This window comes from Cnephaeus nilssonii, assembly GCF_951640355.1.
Source record: "Cnephaeus nilssonii genome assembly, chromosome: 1".
NCBI classification, from domain to species: Eukaryota; Metazoa; Chordata; class Mammalia; order Chiroptera; family Vespertilionidae; genus Cnephaeus; species Cnephaeus nilssonii.
The window spans coordinates 51,556,306-51,580,716 of NC_137072.1; the positions used below are offsets into that span (position 1 = coordinate 51,556,306).

Consider the following 24,411-nt stretch of genomic DNA (forward strand, 5'->3'; position numbering starts at 1 on the left):
ACAAAATACCACGTGCAGGCGCGCACATACAGTACGATTGAAACTTCGTGGCCCATGCGCAGAAGTCGGTTTTTGGCCTGGGCGAGTCTATTTTGAAGAAGTGGCATTAGAACACTCAAGGGACCAAAGAGCCGGATGTGGCTCATGAGCCGAGGTTTGCCGACCACTGGTCTATTCCATTGTAATCTCTATTGATTTGATTTTCTCAGGTAAACGCTGAACAAACTAAAAACCGTGTAAGTTTTTTAAAGACATTATATTTCAAAACCCTTCTCCATCCTCACTTCATGGTGGGCAGAGTAAAAAACCCAGGGTAATCTGTAAAGAACAACATTTAGGACACACCTTAAGCATTCAAGGAAAATTATTTTCCTTTCATATCTATTCTGAAAAGTCATAAGCTATGGACCAATTACCAAATTTAAAAATAATCATCCTTGATTCTACTTCGGCAAACACACTCCTGAAAAAGCAGAAGATGCTTTACATTTTTCAAACTACTTGGTATTCAACTCTGCCCCACATCAGTTTTTCTCCCAACTGTATTTTCAATGTAGTCATCATCAACTAACATTTTGAAATTCCACACATTCATTAAAAAGTAGCTATTCAAATAGTCTCGTGTTTTCCTTAGAGCATTTCATGGTGCTTATATTTGATTCATGAAACTTATATCAAATTTCAGCTTTTTAATAAGAAGACTAATAGGATTATTCTCATTAAATCAACTGAAGAACTGTCTCACAAAACAGTTTAATTAGCTAATGGTTTGTACTTCAAGATATATGAGGATTCAAGTAAGTGAAGAAACCAAATTCTCAACTGTGTAAGAATACCCACCTTCCTCTTACTTGATGAGGCCATGAAGCAACCGGTTCATGGTCTTCAAAATGACTGATGGCATCAAGAACATTTTCAAATCTCCTAATAGTTCTTGGAGACTCAACAGTGTTCCTTCCCTAAACCACAATCTCACTCTTTTCTTCTATTCACTATCAGACTAGGACCACTCAAAACCCTGCATAACTATCTCTTCCCTGAAGAATACACCTCTGACTCCTTAATTGGGTGATCTTTCCCTCCTTATCTCTGAAAAAAAAAAAAATGCACCAATAAACTAACTAAATTAGATTTAGAGTTTCCCAGACAAATGCCACACTTCCTTTTCTTTTGCCATAACCTATTCTATCTGCTCCTGACATTCACCTTTTTATCTGTATCCTCAGAAGCTTTACCTACGCTTTCAGGTCTATTTCAAATGCTACCTTCTCCATAAAGTGTCCAGACCACACACACTCCCACCCTAAGCCTAAAAGATCCAATGTACTTATTCAGTACTCCTTGAGAACTCTGTCTTACTGCCTTATTTTCCACCTATTTAACAATTACAACGCACTGTCTACTAATTACCTTTTATAAATAGTAGTTAAAACTTTTGTTTTCACCCCAAGAGAACACACTTTTTCTTTACTACAGCAGGTGTATACCAATTTTAGGAGCTGATATAGAGTTCTCAGTCCTGGCGACATATTAGAATCACCTAGAAAGCTTTTCTTTACAAATACACATGCTGTTCCCTGTCTCAAATTAAGTCAGAAACTCGAAGGATAATCTATGTAGGTGATTCTTATTTATTTGCAGGATTATGAATCACTGGAGTGTGAAAAAGTACCACCAGAGTTGAGAGATTTGTATTTTCATTTCTATGTCAGAGCACGTCATCTCCTATTTTACTCTTCTTATCTAATTAATCCCAACATCTCCTACTCTATTTTAGGCCCTACTGACTTGCCAAACTACCAAAGCAGCTTCTCAACTGGTTTCCCCTACATTAACCCTCTCTTGTCTCTCCCTAATCCTTTCCTATTCTGAACCATCCTGCAAGTATTTGCTAGAATTAACATTAAATGGTTTTATAATGTGACCACTTACCCACTCATCCCCTTAAGAACCTGTATTACCTTCATCTTTTCCACCATCTCAAAACTAAAATCAATTCATGTTGATGAGGGTATGAGCAAATGGGTACAACACACAATGTTAATGAAAGTGCTGAATGGTCAGCTGGTATTAAGAAAGCTACAGGTATCAAAATACAGCATGAAGCCCTAACCGGTTTGGCTCAGTGGATAGAGCATCAGCCTGTGGACTGAAGGGTCCCAGGTTCGATTCCAGTCAAGGGCATGTACCTTGGTTGCAGGCACATCCCCAGGAGGGGGTGTGCATGAGGCAGCTGATTGATGTTTCTAACTCTCTATTCCTCTCCCTTCCTCTCTGTAAAAAGTCAATAAAATATATATATAGCATGCATATAAATACTTAAACATAAAAACAGATATAGGGTGGGACAAAAGTAGGTTTACAGTTGTTCATATGGAAAATAATACAACAATTAATAAAGAATAATACAAGAATAAACTCTTGTTTCTCATACAAACAACTGTAAACCTACTTTGCCCCACCCTGTATACCGACACACAAAAACGTATTTTGACCCAGTAACTCCACTTTCAGAAATTTAACCAAAGAAAATAATCTGACAAATGAGCAAAGATATATGCAAATTTAATGCTCACTGCGGCGTTTATAATTGTGAAAAATGGAAGAGACTTTAGGTTTCCATCAATATAAAATAGGTTAGATAAATTATGATCCTATGACGTAGGTGAAATCTATAGCCATTAAAAGTAAATGAATGGGCATACAAAGAAATCTACAATGGTTTGGGTTTTAGAAAGACAAGTTAAAAGGAAAACTGGAAAATCCAAAATAAAAAGGAAATAAACAATGCACTCTAACACAACCAATGGGGTCCAAGAGGAATACACAAAGGAAATAAGAAAATACGTTGAGACAAATGAAAACAAAATATCCAACATACCAAATACAAAATATACCAAAACTTATGGAATGCAGCAAAAGCAATACTGGAGGGAAGTTTATAGTTATAAACAAACATACATTAAAAAAGATCTCTAACAACCTAACTTTACAACTGAGGAAAAATAAACATGACTAAATCTAAAAGTAGTACCCTTTCATGATAAAAACACTCAATAAAGTAGAAACAGAAGAAACCATCTCAACATAATAAAAGCCACATATGAAAAGCTGACATCACATACAATGGTAAAAAGAGTGAAAGTTTTTCCTTTTAATACCAGGAACAAGGAAAGAATGTTTTCTTTCAGCACTTCTATTCAATATATTATTGGAAGTCTTCCCCAGAGCAATTAGACAAGGAAAAGAAATAAAAGGAAAAGTGAAATTATCTTGGATCACAGATGACATGATTTTACATTTGTGACCACTGGAAGTGACCAGTAGTATATTACCATTACATGTCTTTTTAGTAGGAATATTAGTCTGCCAATATTTGGTGGTACGGTAGTTTATTCACCAGTTGATGAGGGAAAACTCTTCCTAACAGATAAAAATAATCAGCTCTTAAATGACAATGGGGAGTGGTTGAGGGTGGGAATCACCTTTTGTAACCCACACTGAAATAATTATCAGGCAAGGAAATCAAATGCATGGAAAAGCAAATGAATGATAAACACAAAATTCAGTATAAGGGAGTACCTCAGGGTGAGGGACACATGGGAGCCTTTAGGTTGTACTATTTTACCAAAATATTCTTTTTAATAAATTAGGTGGTAAGTACTGTATCATGTTTCTACTGTATCATTATGGATGATTTATTATCAGTCTTTTATTCTACTCAACATTTAATAAAAACAGTCTAGCAAAAAAAGAACATATTACATATACCGGTAAATCCTTGACTTTAAGGTACTAAAACCTCAATTCCCCCAAAAATAATAAATTACTTATGTAATAACTGCATTTATATTTTTCTCTACATTTGTTTAATAAACAATGCAAAGTTATCAGTATTCAAATAGTCAAATCCATCACAAACACTAATTAGTGAAATAATTAGAAATAAAATCAATCCCATTTGAAAAAAAAAAGCCATGTCCTACTCAGAAAAAAATATAAACCTCTGCCATGTCTAAAACCTTACATTTACCTATTTTACTGAATGATTTAAGCTCACAGCTTGATGAATAAGACAGCGTAACTGTCAAAATCTGAAGCAACGGTTGCCCTTCTGTACATTTTTATCAAGACAGAATCATTAAACGCAGGTTCACAGTGTGGAGAAGCCTCTGCTGCCTCCACATTATGATGATAAGGAAATTGCTAGTCTTAATTTCACTTATCATTTATACCCTACACGGGCTTATGACCCAAATAAATGCCCCATCAGCAGACCCCAGCTGACAGGGTTTTTAGGAATGCTTTCCCACAGGTATGGCACAGCTCTGGTTAATCAGGAAGAAGTCCCTACTGAACTTTGCAATAAAACAGTAAGTTCCTGGAGACAAAACTGGGAGAACTTTTTTTCCTTTTAAATAAGAACACTTTAACATGAGCTCTAACTTCTTAACAAACTTACGTGTCAATACAATTTTCATTATTAGTGGTACAATGTTGAATAGCAGCCATCTAGACCTTATATTCCCCTTGCATGACTGAAACTTCATGCTGTTGATCAGTAACTCCCAAGTTCTCCCTCCTCAGGCCCTAGTAACCACCATTCCCCTCCCAGATTCTATAAACCTGACTATTTTAGATACCTCATGTCGTGGAATCATGCAGTATTTGTTTTTCTGTGACTAGTTTATTTCATTTAGCATGTTTCATCCATGTTGTGGCATATTGCAGAATTTCCTTCCTTTTTTAAGGCTGAATAGTATTCCACTGTATGTTTGTACCACATTGTGTTTATCCACTCACCCGTCTACAGACATTTAGGTTGTTTCCACAACTTAGCTACTGTGAAGAGTGGGTCGAGGAGAGAACTTAATTGCAATGTATAATTTGGAGAAAGTTTCCCAATGTCCTTCTCCCAGATTTAACACATAAACTGAGTAAGGCAGACCTGGCTTGCAAGGTATGTTGAATTATTCTTTATTCAAAGCCAGACAGCAGACTGATACCAATAAAAATAAAAATAAAAAGACTTATAATTGTTGAGCTGGGAGCACTACCTGCCCAAACATAAATAAACAAATGCTTCATGTTAAAACTGTGAGGTCAGGAGAAAGGGTAATAATTGTATTTTTATTACATTAAAACTTTAATATGCAGAGAAACTCAATGGTTGCTGTGTAGAGTATTCCTGCCTATATACATCTACTAAATAGGTTTGCTATTAATACCAAAGACAATTCCTCATTAATACTGGAGCTACCATGCTACTGCTTCTCCCTCCTAATATCTACATGTGTCCTCATCCCCACCAAATTTACTAAGATCAAACTAAAAACTCTGCAAGTATGACAATCCTGAAAAACACTCACCCCCCAAAAAGGAAGTGACTACAATTTCTATCCACAGCCTCTCTAAACCACGTAAGATCACACCTATTTCCAATGGCCCTTCAATCTCTAAAAAAGTAACTCAGAGTTAACGACTTGCTCAACTTTTGGCTACCTGCCAACCAAATGATGCTTTTTGCTTTTTTACAAGTTCTAGTGAAATGTAAGTACACTTCATTCCAAAATTGCAATATAAGTATTTATAATATAAGTATGTCAATAAGAGGAAATCTCCACTGACCACCAGAAAGTCTTCAAACCAACAAAGATCCACTGATTACACTATGAGAACTACTAGCAGCTTGGGATGGTTCAATCCTGGGTTCCTGTACAGCCCTCTATTATTCTGTGCCTAAGTAAATCAAAATGATTTAAATTTTACACAAACATTTATTGGGAAGCAGTTAAACAGCAGCTAAAAAAATCAAAAAAGAAACTAAATGCAACCATAGGTGATTAAATAAAGGACAGTTAGTTCATCTACAATGTAATATACTATTCAGCAACTATGAAGGATAATGTAAATGTAGCTATGACAGAAATTCTCAATATATTGGTAAGACATAAGGGTGGTCTTACCAATATATTGTCAAGTGTGGCCAATTTGGTTGAGTGCTGTCCTATGCACCGAAAGGTTGCCAGTTCGATTCCTGGTCAGGGCACATGCCAGGTTACAGGTTCAGTCCCCAGTAGGGGTGTGTACAGGAAGCAAACAATTGATGTTTCTCTCTCACACTGATGTCGCTCTCTTTCCCTATCTCTCTCTCTTCTCTCTTTCTCCCCCTCTCCCTTTCTCTCTAAAACCAATAAAAACATATTTTAAAAAGAAAACAAAAACAGAGGGAAGATGGCAGCGTAGGTAAACACCTGTACTCACATCTCCCACAACCACATCAAAATTACAACTAAAATTACAACCATCATCCAAAATCGCTGGAAAGCTGGCTGTAAAGAAGAAAGCACACTGAGACTGGTAGGAGGTGCAGAGGCGCAGAACAGGCTGTTCTGGCTCCCATGTGTGCCACTTTTTTAATTGGGAGAGAGACTGTCTCTGCAGAGGCCACCGGGAGGAGCAAGGGGTCCCAGCCCCACACCAGACCCCCAGCCCAGGGTCTCAGAGCTGGGGAAAGAAGTCCCTACGGGCAGTAAGAACTACTGGCTGTAAAAACCAGTGCAGATTGGGGCTCAGTTACATAGAGGCTGCTGGAGAGCCAGCTGTTCCCCTTAAAAGGCCGGCACCACCAAATGAACTTACAAGGTCCTGGCTTCCTCTGAGCTCCAGCACTAGGGCGAGGTTCTGGGGAACACAGACACATACGAGGAGGAACTGGACTGTCTGGCACCGGGGCAGGAACTTGGGGTGGCTTTCTCCCAGATGGAGGTGCTTGCAGGAATCATTGTTCCTATGCTGGGACTTCCCCGGTGCAGGGCTGACTGGCAACCATTTCTGTTTGCTCTACCCTGGTGTTTCCCTAAGTCCCCACCTCATCCAATTTACAACCCCACCCAAGCTGTGTGCTGTGGCTTTTGCATATAAATGGCCTGTCCTTGCTCAGGCTAAAATCTCTCAAACAAGCAGCAGCTGGGTTAGGGAGCCCCAAATCTATCAATAAAAGGCCCAAGACCCAGCACCAGCACCAGCACCAGCCTGCCTTGCTTCATAGCTGGGCCTCTTCTGGGTAATTCCAAACCCAATACAAAAAAGAGGAATCTGCAGATCTCTCTGTAGCTCCTGTCTGGTGGCCCCAAGCAGTGGCTGATTTTGCACCTCTCTGGAGATCCAAGAGCCAGTGTATGCAGCAGTGTCAGGCCATACCAGATTACAACTCTTCACATCCATAGGCGACACACTCAAGGGGCAGACTCAGTGAGCACCAGAGTCCCACGGAAGCAAGTCCTGCTCACAGGGGTGTCTCCAGCATAGCAGCTCTCCCACTGTAGTCGCAGCTAGTCCTCACAGCCAATTGGCCTAGAGGTCAATTCCTCCCAGTGACACCAACAGCAATCAAGTCTCAAGTACAACAAGACTGTGCACACAGCACACAAAGGGGTGCAACTAGAGCTCCCAGCTCAGATGATTGGGGAGGCTGAGACACTGGGCCCTATAGAACACCTACTACACAAGGCCACTCTACCAGGAGACATAGCAGCTCTACCCAATACATAGAAACAAACACAGGAAATCAGCCAAAATGAGGAGACAAAGAAACATGTCACAAATGAAAGAAATGGAAGAAAGCAAACTACTGGATATAGAGTTCAAAACCACAGTTATAAGGTTACTTAAGAATCTTCTAGAAACCTCCAAAAAATTGGAAAAGGGCCAGTCAGAAATTAAGCACACACTGACTGAAATAAAGAAATACAGGGATTCAACAGTAGAGTAGAGGATTCTGAGAATCAAAGCAACTATTTGAAATACGAGGAAGCAAAAAAACACCCAACCAGCAGAGCAAAAAGAAAAAAGAATTCAAAAAGATGAAGATAGTGTAAGGAGCCTCTGGGACAACTTCAAGCATACCAACATTCACATTATGGGAATGCCAGATGCAGAGAGCAAGATATTGAAAACCTATTTGAAGAAATAATAACAGAAAACTTCCCCCACCTGGTGAAAGAAATAGACTTACAAGTCCAGGAAGCAGAGAGAACCCCGAACAAAAGAAATCCAAAGAGGATCACACCAAGACACATAATTAAAATGCCAAGAGCTAAAGACAAAAAGAGAATCTTTAAAAGCAGCAAGAGAAAAGCAGTTAGTCATCTACAAGGGAGCACCCATATGACTCTCAGCTGATTTCTCAACAGAAACTATGCAGGTCAGAAGGGAGTGGCAAGAAATACCAAAGTGATGAATAGCAAGAACCTACAACCAAGATTACTCTACCCAGCAAAGCTATCATTTAGAATTGAAGGTCAGATAAGGAGCTTCACAGATAAGAAAAAGCTAAAGGAGTTCATCACCACCAAACCAGTATTATATGAAATGCCAAGGGTATTCTTTAAGAAGAGGAAGAAGAAAGAGGTAAAGATAAAAATATGAACAACAAAATGGCAACAAATACATATCTGTCAACAAATGAATCCTATATAATAAAAGACTAATATGCAAATTGACTGAACAGTGGAATGACCAGTCACTATCATGTGCACTGACCACCAGGGTGCAGACGCACAATGCAGGAGCTGCACCCAGCCCGCAGTTCCCAGGCCAGCCAAGGAGGGTGCCCCCTGACTGCCCCACCAGTTGCCCCGCAGAGGGAGGCAACTGGTGGAGGTGGCAGGGGGCGGGGCCAGCGAACGGGTGGTGCCAGGCTGGCCAAGGCAGGTGCCAGTGGAGGCCCCATGATCACCCCGCAGAGGGAGGCAACCAGCTGTGGCAGCAGGGGGCAGGGTCAGCAAGAGGCGCCAGGCCAGCCAAGGCAGGTGCCAGCAGGGCCCCCCCCCCGCCCCCGACATCGCCCTGCCAGTCGCCCCACAGATGGGTCCTGATCGCCAGCCAGGCCTAGGGACCCTACCTGTGCACGAATTTTGTGCACCGGGCCTCTAGTATAAAAATAAACAAATAAGAAATCTAATGAACAGAATAAACTGGTGACTAAAATACTGGTAGAATCAGAGGCATGGAAATGGAACAGACTGACGATTCTCAGAGGGAAGGCGGTGGGGGGCAGGAAGAGATTAAACAAAGATCTTATATGCACATATGCATTACCTGTGGACACAGACAATAGGTCTGGGGCGGGGTGGGAACTGGATGGAGGGGGCAAAGGGGGAAAAAAGAGGGACATCTGTAATAATCTCAACAATAAAAATCTAAATTAAAAAAGAAAGACATAAGGGTGGTCAATTCCCTAGGATTATGTACATTATGTGACATTTTTGTAAAAAAATATATAAGTATATACACATTAATATATATAAAATATATCATGTTTTTAAAATACGTATCAAAGCCCTAACCAGTTTGGTTAAGTGGTTAGAACATGGTCCACAGACTAAAGGCTGGCAGGTTCAATTCGGTTTGAGGGCATGCACCTCGGTTATAGGCTCGATCCCCGGCCCAGTTGGGGTGCATGCAGGAGGCAACCAATTGTGTCTCTCTCACATTAATGTTTATCTCTCTCTCCCTCCCTCCCTCTACTCTCTCTAAAAATCAATGGAAAAAAATATCCTCAAGTGAGGATTAACAAAAAACAAAAGCAAACAAAAAATACACATCACAAATGTCACAAGGGGGTCAATGGGGGGGTGGGGGGGGGAGACGTATGTAATACTCCCAACAATAAAGAATTATTTTTTGAAAAGTCACAGAAATTAACACTGGGTAACTTTCTACCCGTATTTTCTAATTTTTCTACAATAAACATATTAGTAAAGTTATTTTTGTTTAAAAATCACAACCTTCATTGTACTTTTCCTTGCAAGAAACTACAACAGTTGTGCCTAATCACCGTAACTTACAGCACTTTCGAGGGATGGTGAGTAATGTGAGAAATTTAAAGAAAATCCCCATAATTAAAACGCATAATAGGGTTAATATCTCCATCCACGATGAAGATGAGTTCCAGAAACACTCTGCATTGTCAGGAACTTTGTTGCTGAAGAAACAAATGTTGCAGAGGACAGAGTTGCATTTCAAAGACACTACATATTAGAAGAGCAATTCCTCCTACAAGATGCCCAGCCACTCACTCACTTTCTTCCTGCACACCCAATTAATCACCTTACCTTGCCGTTGCTGCTTTGAAAGAGCCTATTGCAAGAATTTGTTCAAATGTTCTAAACAAATAATACTTCTCTTTAAACACTTTCAAGCCTTCCTTGTAACTGACTATAATAGTATCAGACACGAGCCTATAGGCATAAAAAAACCATTTACTGAACACTGTGCTAAGCACTTTGCATGCTCTCTCTTATTCACCTTCCTCTCAACTCCATAAATATGGTGGTGCACTATTTGCCCTCCTTTACAAAATTAGAACATGAATTACCCATGGACACAGAAGCAAAGATTTAAACCCAGGTCAGACTCCAAACCGAGTCTCCTACTCATGCTATTCTTCTACCTTTTAAGTTATTAAACCTTATAATGAGATATAAGATCCTTCTCAACTGATCCTTTAACTTAAAGACATGATAGCATCTGCCCTGGGCTGTAAACTAAAGGCTTGAATGTTCTATGCTTTCCTTCTCAGGCCAACCAACCTCTTTGCTTTCATTTAATGAACTGAAATGAAAGTATCGTGTCTGATCTATTTGCCTACTGCGTGCAAAGCACTTAATGAAATACAAAATATGAGTAAAGCGCAGCCTCCATCCTCAAAAAATTGTTATAAACTCCTAGGGACTAGGAGTAAACTACTAAACTACTAGTAAAACTAGTAAGCTATTAAATAAGAATGAACACGTCCATTAAAAAAAAAAAAAATCACCAAACATCAGAAACCCCTGAAAAGCTGATTTTTCAAGTAAAATAGGTTTTACTCATTTAAAGGGGCAAACTTTTCTTAAAATTAAACATCTCAGATAAAAATACCTAACTTCTTAAACATAAAACACAATATAACAATAGAGAGCTAACAATGATTAAATTTACTGATGTGCTAAGTGTTTTACATATGCTTAGTATTTAGTCTTCACCAAAACCCTGAAGTACTATTAAATGGCCCCATTTTAAAAGAATGTAACAGAAAACAGAGAGGTTACTAAGTTATTTGCCCAGTTAGTAAATGATTCAAATGCAGCTTCAAATGCAGCAGTCTACCTCTCTATTCTACCTTTCTTTATTATTATTATTGATTTCAGAGAGAGAGAGAGAGAGAAACATCAACAACGAGAGAGAATCATTGATCGGCTGCCTCCTGCACATCCCACACTGGGGATGAAGCCGCAACCTGGGCATGTGCCCTGACAGGGAATAAAACTCTGACCTCCTGGTTCGTAGGTCGACGCTCAACTGCTGAGCCATGCCAGCCAGGGCTATTCTACCTTTTGATACATTTATTCATTGATTCAAACATTTATTCCCAATTTAAAAATGTGTCAAACACCTTAATATAGACCAGATGGCAAATAAGCATATTAAAGATGCTACATCACATGTTATCAGGGAAACGCAAATTAAAATGAGATGACACTATGCATCTATTAGAATTGCCAAAATCTGGAACACTGACAGCACCAAATTCAGGTGAGGATGTGGAGCAACGGAAACCCCTATTCACTGCCGGTGGGAATGCAAAATGGTACGGCGTATTTCCTTACAAAACTAAATATACTCTTAAAATACAAATCAGCAATTATGCACCTTGGTATTTACCCAAAAGAGTTAAAAACATGTTCACACAAAAACCTGCACACAGATGTTTGCAGCAGCTTTACCATTATTTCCAAAATTTGGAAGCTACTGAGATTCCTACAGTGAGTGGATAAATAAACTGTGATACATCCAGATAGCGGAATATTATTTAGCTCTTAAAAAGAAATGAGCTATCAAGGCATCAAAAATGATGAAGGAATCTTAAATGCATATTGCTAAGTGAATGAAAACAATATGAGAAGGCTACATACTCTGTGATTCCAATTGGAAAATCAAAACTATCTATATATAAAAGCCTGATATGCAAATTGTCCCCTCAGGCAGTCGTTCCACCGGGAGACTGGGAGTTCAACAGCTCACTATGATGTGTGCTCACCACCAGGGGGCAATGAGGAACATGGCAGGCGTTGGCAATACAGCGCTGGCAGTAGGGGGCAGTGGAGACACTGCCGGCCCCGATGGGCCCCAACGGGAGCGGGACCATGGTGGGATGGTGGAGCAGGTGAATGGGCGATGCCAGGTCAAGGCAGGTGCGAGCAGGGGCCCAATCGCCTTGCAGATGGCGACTAACGGTGGCAGCAGGGCCACCACCTGGCTCCCAGGCACTGAGGGAGCTGGGCAGGAGACCCAGCCCTGATCGATCGCCCTGCAGGCGGGATGGTGGAGCAGGTGAGGGGACGGCACCAGGCCAAGGTGGGGTGCCAGGCAGGGCTGCGGGACTGCGAGGCTGGGGGTACAAGCTGGGACCAACCTCCACAGGCCACTCTAAGGGACCCAACCTGTGCACAAATTCGTGCACCAGGCCTCTTGTCCTATATAATAAAAGGGTAGTATGCAAATTGACCCTAACTTGGAACGACCAGGAACGACCGGTCGTTATGATGTGCACTGACCACCAGGGGGCAGATGCTCAATGCAGGAGCTGCTTCCTGGTGGTCAGTGCACTCCCACAGGGGGAGCTCCACTCAGCCACAAGCCAGGCTGATGGCTGTGAGCCCAGCGGCAGTCGGACATCCTTAGCACTGCTGCGGAGGCAGGAAAGGCTCCCACCACCGCTGCTGTGCTAGCCAGCCATGAGCCCGGCTTCTGGCTGAGCAGCGCTTCCCCTGTGGGAGCACACTGACCACCAGGGGACAGCTCCTGCATTGAGCATCTGCCCCTTGGTGGTCAGTGTGTGTCATAGCGACTGGTCGTTCTGCTGTTCAGTCAATTTGCTTATTAGCCTTTTATTATATAGGATTTCTTCTAATTAACTTCCTTTCGATGTGCACGAATTCATGCACCAGGCCACTAGTGAAGACAATAAAAAGATCAGTGGTTGCCAAGGGTTGGGGGGACGGGAATGGATGGAAGAATGAACAGAGCACAGAGGATTTTAGGGCAGTGAAAATACTACATATGCTATTATAATAATGGACATATGTCATTATTCATGTGTCTAAACCTACATATTATACAACATTAAGAATGAGCCCTAGCCTGGCCGGTGTGACTCAGAGGTTGAGCATTGACCTATGAACCAGGAGGTCACGGTTCCATTCCAGGTCAGGGCATATGCCTGGGTTGCAGGCTCCATCCCCAGTAGGGGGCATTCAGGAGACAGCTCATGAATGATTCTCTCTCATCACTGATGTTTCTATCTCTCCCTTCCTCTCTGAAATCAATCAATCAATCAATAAAAATAATGAACCCTAAAGGCAGACTATGGATTTGGAGTGATTATGATGTGCCAATGTAAGTTCATCCTTGGTAAAAAGTATACCATTCTGGTGAGTGATATTGATAATGGAGGTTATGCATGTTTATGGGACAAGAAATATATGAGAAATGTCTGTACCTTCCTCTCAGTTTTACTGTAAACCAAACACTAAAAATATTAAGTACTAAACAATTTTTTTACCTTAAAGAAAAATCATCTTTTGAATTTTTACCAAAATACAAATTTCACTATCCTGGTTCTTTAAAAAGAAAAAGAATGAACAACATAAAATGATGAACAAAAACAGAACCAGAGTAATAGAAGCATGGAGTAGACTGTCCAACCTATGAGGGAAGGTGGGGGGTGAGGGGCTAAGAGATCAACCAAAGGACTTGTATGCATGCATATGAGCATAACCAATGGATACAGATGGGGTCGGGGGGCATGTGCTGGAGGCAGCTGGGGAGAGGTCAATGGGGGAAAAAGGAGACTTATGTAATACATTAAACAATAAAGAATTTAAAATAAAAAAAATAAAGAAAGAAGAAGAAAAGAAACAGGATGATCCCACATCAGTATGCTGGAATTCAGCCAACATTTTCAGCCTCAGTTATGCTGTGTCACTTCTTGATCTCACCGACAGATCAACCATGTAGAAGGACAACTTATCAGGCACTCCATCAGAGGCATGTTGCTCTTATGGCAACAAGTCTGTGCTCATCCCTGAAATTTTCTTTATTTTGCTAGAATTTAAACTCCTAGGTCAAAATAGTGAACATTCTTAATGTTTTTGATACATAGCCTTCAATTTTTTTTCAATAAATGTACCTGTTAACACATTAAAAAAATGTATTGACCATCCACCACATACACGGCATTGTGTTAAAAAATGACAATAGGGCAATGAACAAGATAGCTTTATTCATGAAGCTCACCTAAATCAGAGATTGAAAGACAGATAAATAAGAAAACAAATAAGATAACTAGGTTGTATAAAATTATAAAGGAAATAAACAAGGTGGTGTGACAGAGCAACTGGGAAAGGCTCTCTTCTGTGAAGGCTTCTTGTAGTTTTATTCTCAGTTTATTCCCAAGATAAACTGGCCAGACAGCCAGGCTGGGGACTGGAGGAGCAAGAAGTAGAGAGAAGATACACCACTCCTAGTGAAGATTATCAGAGAAACGGCAAGAAAAAGCTCTAGTGTCATCACAGATGTGTAAACTGGCTTAGGGAAAGTTCGTGATTTGGTTCAAGTCTCAAGCTGGGACTGAAAGAACAGCTGTGATTTCAGAACAGGTGACATGTTGGGGGAAGGAAAGAGTAAATGTACAGCCTCTGGTTAGAGCAAGAGAATAAAGCTAGACTCTGAAGAGGTGCCCTGATTAGGGGCTAGCATCCTGGAAGCAATGGTAACTCTACTTGCTATGGGTGGAGGGTAAGCATAATCAGACTGTGCTATGCTGGGGGAAAAATAACTTCTTTAGGAAAGTTTTGTTCGGTTGTTTTTGTGTTTTGGGTGGGTGTTTGCACGGTGGGGAACTACACTTGGGAAACACATTAAGAGACCACTACAACTGGCTTGGTGAAAATTTTTAAAAACTGACCCTAAGGGGTAGCAATAGGAATGAAGAGAGAGAGAGACAGTGTGACAGCAACTTGGAATATGTTTGACTGCAAGTATAGCAATGGTACCAGAAATATACCTGCAGAATCCAGCATGCCATAACTCCAGTGCTACAGCACTAAATAAACCCTGCATGTTTTCACAAAAGTGCTGGAATGTTTCCACAAACCCCAATGAGCCAAAGTTCTTTCTACTGAAGAGTATCATGCCTAAGAGAGTATCACCTACGTTTGGTGAATATGGTTTCATAGTATCTTTGTTTAAATCTCAGCAGATAAATGTCTATACATATTAAGTAATTTAGCATTACAATTCCCACCTACTCTTAAACACAATGTAAACCACATTATTCTATTCAAATGGCACACAATTTCCAAAAGGAAACTATATGTTGCGTTTTTTGTTTTTAAGTCCAGGTCCCACATAGGCCTCAACAAATAAGAATTTGAAAATTATTTTTAAAGAAACAAAAGGACTCATACCAGATTTAGTATGTTGAGAAGGCCCACTGCTATTTTTAGAATAAGCAACACTTCTCAATGTACAACTTTTTCCAAATGATACTAACAAGGTCAAGGATCATATCCTATCTAAAAACAAGACCTATACAACAAAGCTAGGATCTCTTACAATGGTTTATCTACAAGTGTCTTGGATTTTACTTATGTTTATTTTACATACATCTTTATGTTTATATGTTTATCTTTGTGTGTACTATTCTTACATATGCTTTCATTCTTTTCATTGACATTTTTACATATGGCAGTGTTATATCGTACTGGTGGCCTTTTTTAAAAAAAAAAAAAATGCCTTGGAGTTTTACCAGCATTTCACATTCATTGGATAACTTGGGACTCAGAACAACCTTGTGAAATATGTACGTAAAATATCACCTTCCTCTCTGTACAGTGGTGGAATCAGGGCTCAGAAAGGTTAAGTCACTTGACTAGTTCAAAATCGCACAGGAACTGGCCAGGGCAGGGTCCTGACCTGGCCTTCAGGCTACGTTCATGCTCTTCTCCCCCCAGGACACTACCAATTTCATACTTTAATATTCTTGTGTCTCCAACAAACCTGGACTGTTAACTAAAAGCCACAATTCCAAAATTGTGCCGCTCTGCCAAAATTCTGAGTGTGAAATGCAGCCGGAACACTAGTACCTTTCAGTAAACATAAACACAAGCACACGTTTCAGGCAGGACCCCGTTCCGGGCTGGGTTTGCCCCGCTGCACAAAACTTACTAAAATGCACGACAGCCTTAAAGCAGAACCCTTCATGGAACTGTCTTTTTCACTCAATGGGAAATTCAGTAAATGCAAAAGGCGACTCAGACCGTTAACCTATGGTTTTCTAAACTAGTAACTGTGGATGCCCCAAGAAAAGAATGAATTACACAAGCCCCTCTCCATCCCCCGCCCCCCCGCCAAAGTTGCCTAAGTGTCAAAGACGGAGGTGGGGCTGGAGCCAGCAACCCTCCTCCCTGCAACTCCCACCATCCCCAGGCAACCCACCCCCCAAAGCCCAGCGGGTCTCTTCCGACCCCCGACCCCCATCCCGCCGAGACGAGAGTGACTACCGGCCCCCGAGTCCCCCCCCCCCCCCACCTCCCACCCCCCACCCCCCCATAATCCAAGACAAGAGCCCTGCCGAGGGCTGCGGCGGCGACTCGCAGGGCTAGGGCCACCCCTTCCCCAGGCACCCCACCGGTCCCGGTAGCCTGCACACCTGGGAGCCCTCGCCCCAGCAGAATACGCGCGGCGGGAACCGACCCGTAAACGCAGCGCCCAGGGCTGCCGGGTGACCGGGGGTAAGTCCGCTTCCGCTTCCACCCCACATGGCCGCACCAGACCGCGCCCCGCCCCCGCTGGCGCCCCCAGTCCCTCCGGGCCCGAGATCGCAGGGGGGCTGGAGGGGGGCGCCGGCGCTGCGAGTGGGGGTGCGGGGAGGAGAAAGCGCAGCAGGCGCGCCAGCCCCGGGAAGAGGAGGAGCGCGTCCGGACCGGCCGCGAGGGCAGGGGAGGGGGCAGGGGAGGGGGCCGGGGCCGCCGGGGCCGCGGAGGGGCGGGCGTCTACCTGCGAGCAGAAGTAGGAGCCCTGGATGCCCAGCTTGATGCAGGTGGGGCACTGGAGCTTGGCCTCGCTGCTGCAGCCGTCCGTCTCGCACACCCGCGTCTCCACGGCCGCCATGCTGTCTGGCTGCTGGAGGAGCGCCTCTCCGAGGAAGAGGAGGAGGAGGAGGGAAGGAGGGAGGAACGGCCGGTGGAGGGAGGGCCCGGGAGGGGAGAGAGGACGCGCGGGGGAGGAGCTGGGCCCGCCAGTCCCGGCGCGGAAGGAACGAGAGCGCCCGACAGGCCCAGACCGAGCTGCGCGCCCCGCCCCGGCCCCGCGCGCGCGCCGCGGGCGCCCCGCCCCCACCCCCCACCTCCCGGGCTCGCCCCGCCCCGCCCCCCGGCGGCCGGCGCACGTGGGGGCGCGGGGGACCGGGCCGAGACCCCCGCTAGCGCGGCGGCGCCATCCGCCGCCGACCCCTGGGAGCGCGGCCTCCCGGCGCCGGGCGGTGAAGGCCGGGCCGGCCCGCGAGGACCGGCCCGCGGGCCTCGCGCTCTCGGCGGAGAGACAGGTCCCAGGCGTCCCTTCCTGACAGCCCCCGCGTCCTGGATGTCCCCACGCTCCCGGCGGTTGGGAAGGGCGGTTCGCTCGGCGTCAGCCCAGCCGGCAGCTCCTTGGGAAAGGGAAATAACGCCCCCTTTTAAAGTTCTATTTCTCACCGACTCTGCTCTGAGGCCTAGGGACCGCCGCTCATTCACAAAGAAAAGGAGCCAGAGAGCCGTCTCTGAGGAGGTGGGCTGGGATTGGCATCGGCCCTCCCCCGCGCCGGGTCTTTTTTCACACACCCCCTCCATTCACAAGCTACAGTGCTCATAACAGTGAGGCAGCGGCTACTGTGTATCCAGCACAAGCTTTAGTTATACTGTATCTATGTGTTTGTATCCCAGGTAATTTAAGAGGTAAATAGAGGAGACGTGTAAGAATCATGAAACGTCAGTTGCAAGGAGCATTAGAGGTCATCTGATGCAAACCTGTTGCCTCAGTCTCTCCAACTACATCCCAGACCTGCCATTTTCTGACTTGTGCTTGAATACCTCCTGTCACTAGAGAAGAGAGAGGAACTAAAATGTATTGGTCATCAACTAAATACTGTGAACTTTGTGATATCTAACCCATTTTTTTAAATGCATATTTATTAGACAAGAAAAGCTCACATTACTTTTATTTTAAATAACTTTGTTTTGCCCTGACCGGTTTGGCTCAGTGGATAGAGCATGGGCCTGCGGACTCAAGGGTCCCAGGTTGGATTCCTGTCAAGGGCATGTGCCTTGTTTGCGGGCACATCCCCGATCGATGTTTCTCTCTCATCGATGTTTCTAACTCTCTATCCCTCTCTCTTCCTCTCTGTAAAAAATCAATAAAATATATATTTTTTAAAAATAAAATAAATAACTTTGTTTTGCAATGTAAGCAATGCAAATAATGTAATAAAATTTAAAATGTTATGTACAGCCGAAACCGATTTGGCTCAGTGGATAGAGCGTCGGCCTGCGGACTCAAGGGTCCCAGGTTCGATTCCGGTCAAGGGCATGTACCTTGGTTGCGGGCACATCCCCAGTGAGGGGTGTGCAAGAGGCAGCTGATCGATGTTTCTCTCTCATTGATGTTTCTAACTCTCTATCCCTCTCTCTTCCTCTCTGTAAAAAATCAATAAAATATATTTTTTTAAAAATTTTAAAAAAATAAAATGTTATGTACACATAAGCAAAAAGGCATCAACCCCCAAATATATGCATATGTATTTTTTACATGTGTATATATGTACATATAAAATATTTTTTACAAAAACAGGAAAACATACCATGCAGAGTATTTAGTCACCTGCTTCCTTCAATTATTATGCCATGAACTTCTTTTCTTGTCATTAAATATACTTTTACCACATGATTTTGCTGTCTGCATAACATTCTATTGTATGGATAATTTACTGAACCAAACTCACTAATAGGCATTTGGGTTATTTTCAATTGTTATATATTACACACAAGGCTTCAGTGAATACCCTTTTAATAAGAACTTTGCATACATCCTTATTTACTTAGGATATATTCTTTGGGGGGGGGGGGATATATAGTCTTGAGAATGGAATCCATGCATCGAAGGGCTGTCACTTTATTTTTTATACAATTTGTCAAAATTTTCTTCAGAAGGTGTGTACATGTTTATACTCTGGTCAGAACTGCACTAGAGATCGTATTTCCTGAGACCATGCTAGTGCCAGTTACTATCTATTTTTAACGCTTGTAATTTTGATAAATGAAAATGGTGTCTTGTTTTTTTAAAATAAATTGTAGGACATTTTTCTTTTTTCTTTTTTAAATATATTTTATTGATTTTTTTACAGAGAGGAAGGGAGAGGGAAAGAGAGTTAGATACATCGATCAGCTGCCTCCTGCACACCTCCAACTGGGGATGTGCCCGCAACCAAGGTACATGCCCTTGACCGGAATCAAACCCGGGACCTTTCAGTCTGCAGGCCGATGCTCTATCCACTGAGCCAAACCGGTTAGAGCAAGACATTTTTCTTATTAATATTTGTATTTTTCTTTTATGTTTACTTTTATTTGTTAAAATTTCTTTTTTGCAGAAAAATACTTAAAAGAAGAAGCAGCAGCAGCCAAGACACAAATTGGCTACAATACCATCAACTAAACACATCAATGTTTCATTTGTCCTCGTTATCTTTAGTCCTTGTCCACGGGCATATTCAATGTTTACATATTGATCAAATGTTTTATTCTATATATTCATATAACATTATGCCATGGATTACTCTTAGATTTAGAAAAACCAATAAATCCTCTTCTATATGATAGCTCTTTATGTATTTGAGACAAAGTATCATATCTTATGGTTTGTCAGTTCTGACAACATCCCCTTGTATTATATAGAACGTTTAGATCCCTTGTAATCCATGTCCATCTACTCTAAAGAAATTCTAGTTTGTTGACCCTGATGGGTTGTATTCAGAATTGAACTAATAAGGTGCAGGAACAAGAATTTCTGAAAATTCTGGTCCCAAAGACCTTAAGGTTTCTTCGTGGGCACAAGGAGAGGAGACTGCCCTGCCCCTACTGACCGTCTGCTCTGGGGACTGCTCTTCCTTGAATTTTTAGGAAAGCAGTGCTGTGGGCAATAAGCAAACCTCTTTGCCTTCAACCCTGCTCCTTTAGTCATGTTTTCATGGGCAAATTGTTTAACCTCATTTTCCATATCTGAAAAATACAGATTAGAGTACCTATCTCAGAGAGTTTGTTGTGATTAAGTTGGCTAGAATTTGTGTAGCGCTTAAGAGCCCAAAAAGTACTTGTTCGTCTTATCTCTCACTATTCTTCATGCCTTGGCCTTGATCCTCCAGCAATAGCAAACTGCTCACAGTTCCCTGAACACACACTGCTCTTATTTTTGCATGTTCTTATACGTGCTGTTCCCTCTGCCTGGTCTGTCTGTCTCTATTTGGTTTCTAGGGGCAATCACTATTTCTTCAAAATCCAGCGTAGGCATCACTTCACCCATTAAACTTTTGCTGACTTCCTCTGTGCTACCTCTAACCCAGGTACAAAATGCAATTGTTGCAGTTAATAATTTTAGCTAACATTTATTAAGGGCTTACCAAATGCTAATGTATGAGTACATAGAGATGCTAATGGGTTTACTTTTCATCTTCACAAGGCCTCTATAAGGAAGGTCCTAGTACTAATCCCATTTTTTCTCTCTAGCCCAAGGTCACATAACCAGTAGGTGGCTGAGCGTGGACTGGAGCTCACTCTTAACCACTATACTCATTGCCTTTAATTTTTCACCCGTCTCTCATCTACCAGACTGTGACTTCCTTGCAACAGGAGAGTTTATTTCTCATTTTTCTCTATATTCCCAATCTTTAACCCTATCACAATGCTTGACATATAATAAATGCTCAATAAGGGTTTCCTTCTTAATTTTTTTTTACAAATATGAATTATCTCAAATATACAAAAAAGAAAAAAATGTGGTGTGTGTGTGTGTGTGTGTGTGTGTGTGTGTGGAAGAGAGAAGAGAGAACATATTCTATTAGTCAGAACCAAACAAGAAGCAGACGACACTCTCAAGCTGGGAAATTTAAGAAGAGTGAAGAGTTTACTAAAGGGTCCATATGTTAAGGCATGCGCAGTTAACAATGGGGCAACATTTCCATTCCATTCCAAGGAATAAGGGGACAGGGCAAATACCAAAACCCAAAGTGAACTGGGTGGAGAGAGCTTCCTAACAGGTGTTGCAACTTTCGGTTAAGAAACATAAGAAACATAGCCCGACTGGTGTGGATCAGTGGTTGAGTGTCAACCTATGAGCCAGGAGGTGCCTGGTTCGATTCTAATCAGGGCACATGCCTGGGTTGCAGGCTCAACCCCAGTAGGGGGCGTGCAGGAGGCAGCTGACCAATGATTCTCATCATTGATGTTTCTCTCCCTCTCTGAAATCAATTTTAAAAATATTAAAAGTAAATGAAATTGAATAATGGAATTTTCTGACAGGGACTCACATTTTCCTTGCTTTGTCATACTTGATAAATGTCATGGTATAAACAATGGGTTGGGAGTCAGAAAACGGCTCCATGTGTATGGCTCCCAGCTCTGTTTTGTGGAAGGCACTTAAAATCATTGAGCTTTTGTTTCCTCGTCTGTAAAACATTGTTATAAAAATCAAATGAACCGATGCTTCTGAAAGCACTTTGTAAAGCGCCACATGAATGTAAATGACCACTGTTTATTGTTGCCCCACCTCCTTCTGTAACATGTCTTGTGAGAGCAGGCACCTTGTCTCTTGTTTGATTGCTATTTATGTCTTTCTTGCCCAGAATGAGGGCTGGCACTGATTTAGATAGACACTTCATTAATCAGGGGAGGAAAACTGCTAAAACAATCCCGAAATTCTCAGTGACTTAAGAAAATCAAAGTTTACATTCCCCTTATGTCAGAATCATCTATATATGTCAGCCAAGGAAGCCCTGCTCTCCCACTCAATCAGAGATTCCAGATCCATCTTTTATCTCTACCATGGGTAGGCCCTTGGGAACCGCACCTGAGGACAGGCTGGCAGAAGAGCAATTGTGTTCGTGAGATTTAACAGGTTGGCCCCGGGAGTGCTGCTCTTCATGCTAGCCCATTCCGTTGGCCAGAAGTCAATCACTGGTCACATAGTGCTCCAATGGATGCTAGAAATGTAGAAATAAGAGAAAATGAGTTTGATCCGCATCTAGCTGTCAGCATATGTCATTCAAAAGATATTTGTAGAATAAGTAAATGAGTGAATAAATGAATGCAATATACACATAGGAATGCAGCCTAATACCCACTATTCATTTTTAGCATCCCAATAATGCTTTCATATTGAATTTGCATCATCTAAAATGCCTAAAGCACTTTTACTGTGTGCGTAGTTAAGCCCCATTGAGAATCGACTTGCTTCTCAAGAATCCTATTCCCATCGCTTCTCGGCCTTTTGGCTAAGATCAAGTGTAGTATCTGTTCTTATCAGTTTAATATCTGATACGCCCTCTATCCGAGGACAATATATTAAATGGATTTTTGAAGCTGGGAGTTGAAATAGGAGCTTGCTCCGTAAAAAAAAAAAAAAAAGAAAAAAAGAAAGAAAGAAAGAAAGAAAGAAAGAAAGAAAGAAAGAAAGAAAGAAAAAAAAAAAAGAATCCTGTTCCCCAGGTTTGAAAGGATTGGTTAATTGGTTATCAAAAGCTGATGCTGCCCCATTACTAGACCCATTCTCTGATGACATCATGGCAGTATCTACCTTCCTCAGAAAACAGAGCCAGAAGTTCTTTTTTCTGAAATCTTCTTTCACATGTATGGCTTGTAATGTGCACCTACCTGCTTGGCCACCTCAATCTTCTTCACAGGTGAGCACCTGAATGCTAAAACATCTGAGGTCAGGCCTCAAGAGAGCTGCAACAGCAACATTAGCTCCTCTTGGAATTCTCCCTCTCAGGACCTAATCAGCATGTAAGGAGTCTACCCGGAGACTTCTGTGCAGGAATCACTTTTATTTTTTTCTGGACAGCCACATAAAAATGCACTGTTGGAAGATTGTAGATACAAATATGAAAGGTGAAACTACATCTTCTAGATAACATTGGAAAATACCTTCATGACATTGTAGAAGGCGACAATGTCTTAAACAAGACACAGAGTCTTCATTTATTTAAGCCCACCCTTTCCCCTCTGCTCTGCATGCCATCTTTGTCTTAAATCAAGCATCCATATGTGAATGGATTTGTGTCTTGATACCATTAGATTATATTAGCCCATTTTGCTACCCTTGTCTCTATTACTATAGCTGTAGAGGGTGTACTGTTCTTCCACTTCTTTTTTCAAGAGATTCCATTCTTAGCCCCTAGAAAGGCGAGGAAAGTGTCCATGGGAGGTTGAGTGGAACCAACTGGGACAGGGCATCCGAGCTCAAGAGTGACTAGGAAGTCTTCCTTGCAGGCATGGGGATCCATGTAGCCCAGAATAGGGTGTCAGTACCTACATAGGGTGCAGAGGGGGTCCATGCAAGGAGGTAGCATGGCACTGGGCGTCAGAGCCTGGCACCTCACCCAGCTTAGGCTGACACCCACGTTGGCCTACCTCTTTTTGGAGATTCCCTTTTTATCCTGCTCAAGCTCTGATACTCATTGTGATGATGGTATTTCCCAAGGGGAATGGCCTGGAGTAGGTGTCAGAGCCCCAGCCTGGTGCCGAGGACATCTCTGCAGAGTGATAGTCCAGACTTGGGTATCATGACCTGAGCAGGGTGAGAAGGGCATCCTCACAGAGGGATGGCTTAGCAAGGGGCATCAGCTCTTGAGTGTAGAGAGGAGGGTGCCAGCCCAGGGGGCAAGGCGGGGGGGGCGAAGGTCCACATGGAAAGTCATAGCCTGATGGGGGTGAGGTAGGAGACCGCCCCCCTTGTGGAATGGTCCAACACGGCAAACCTGAAAGCTATGTGGAGGGGCCCATGGGGAAGGGGGCAGACACAAGGTGTAGGAGCCGGAGCTGAGTGAGGAAGTAATCCGTGTGGAAGGGGGAGACTGATGTGGTGTGTTGATGCCTACATGTGGTAAGAAGAAAATGTGTAGAGGGGAGGGCAGGGGTGGCAATGGAGATTATTTGTGTATGCTGGGTCCATTAAATAAATTAATATGTTAAGGGTAATTAAAGCCAGTTTTCTCTTTCAAAGAAGGGAATTAAAATATGGAAAGGTAGAAAACTAAAGCAAACTCTGTGATGTTAAATT

The 24,411-nt window shown here is 42.5% G+C and overlaps 1 protein-coding gene across 1 annotated transcript in view; it reads right to left on the minus strand.

Moving 5' to 3' along the window:
• METAP1 (methionyl aminopeptidase 1) overlaps positions 1 to 17,395 on the minus strand; it is a 68,313-nt gene extending 50,918 nt beyond the window's left edge. Inside the window, exon 1 of the mRNA XM_079773184.1 lies at positions 17,107 to 17,395. Coding sequence (XP_079629310.1) covers positions 17,107 to 17,220 — 114 coding nt within the window. The 5' untranslated portion in view covers positions 17,221 to 17,395. The remainder of the gene's footprint in view (positions 1 to 17,106) is intronic.
• Positions 17,396 to 24,411: the final 7,016 nt, after the last annotated feature.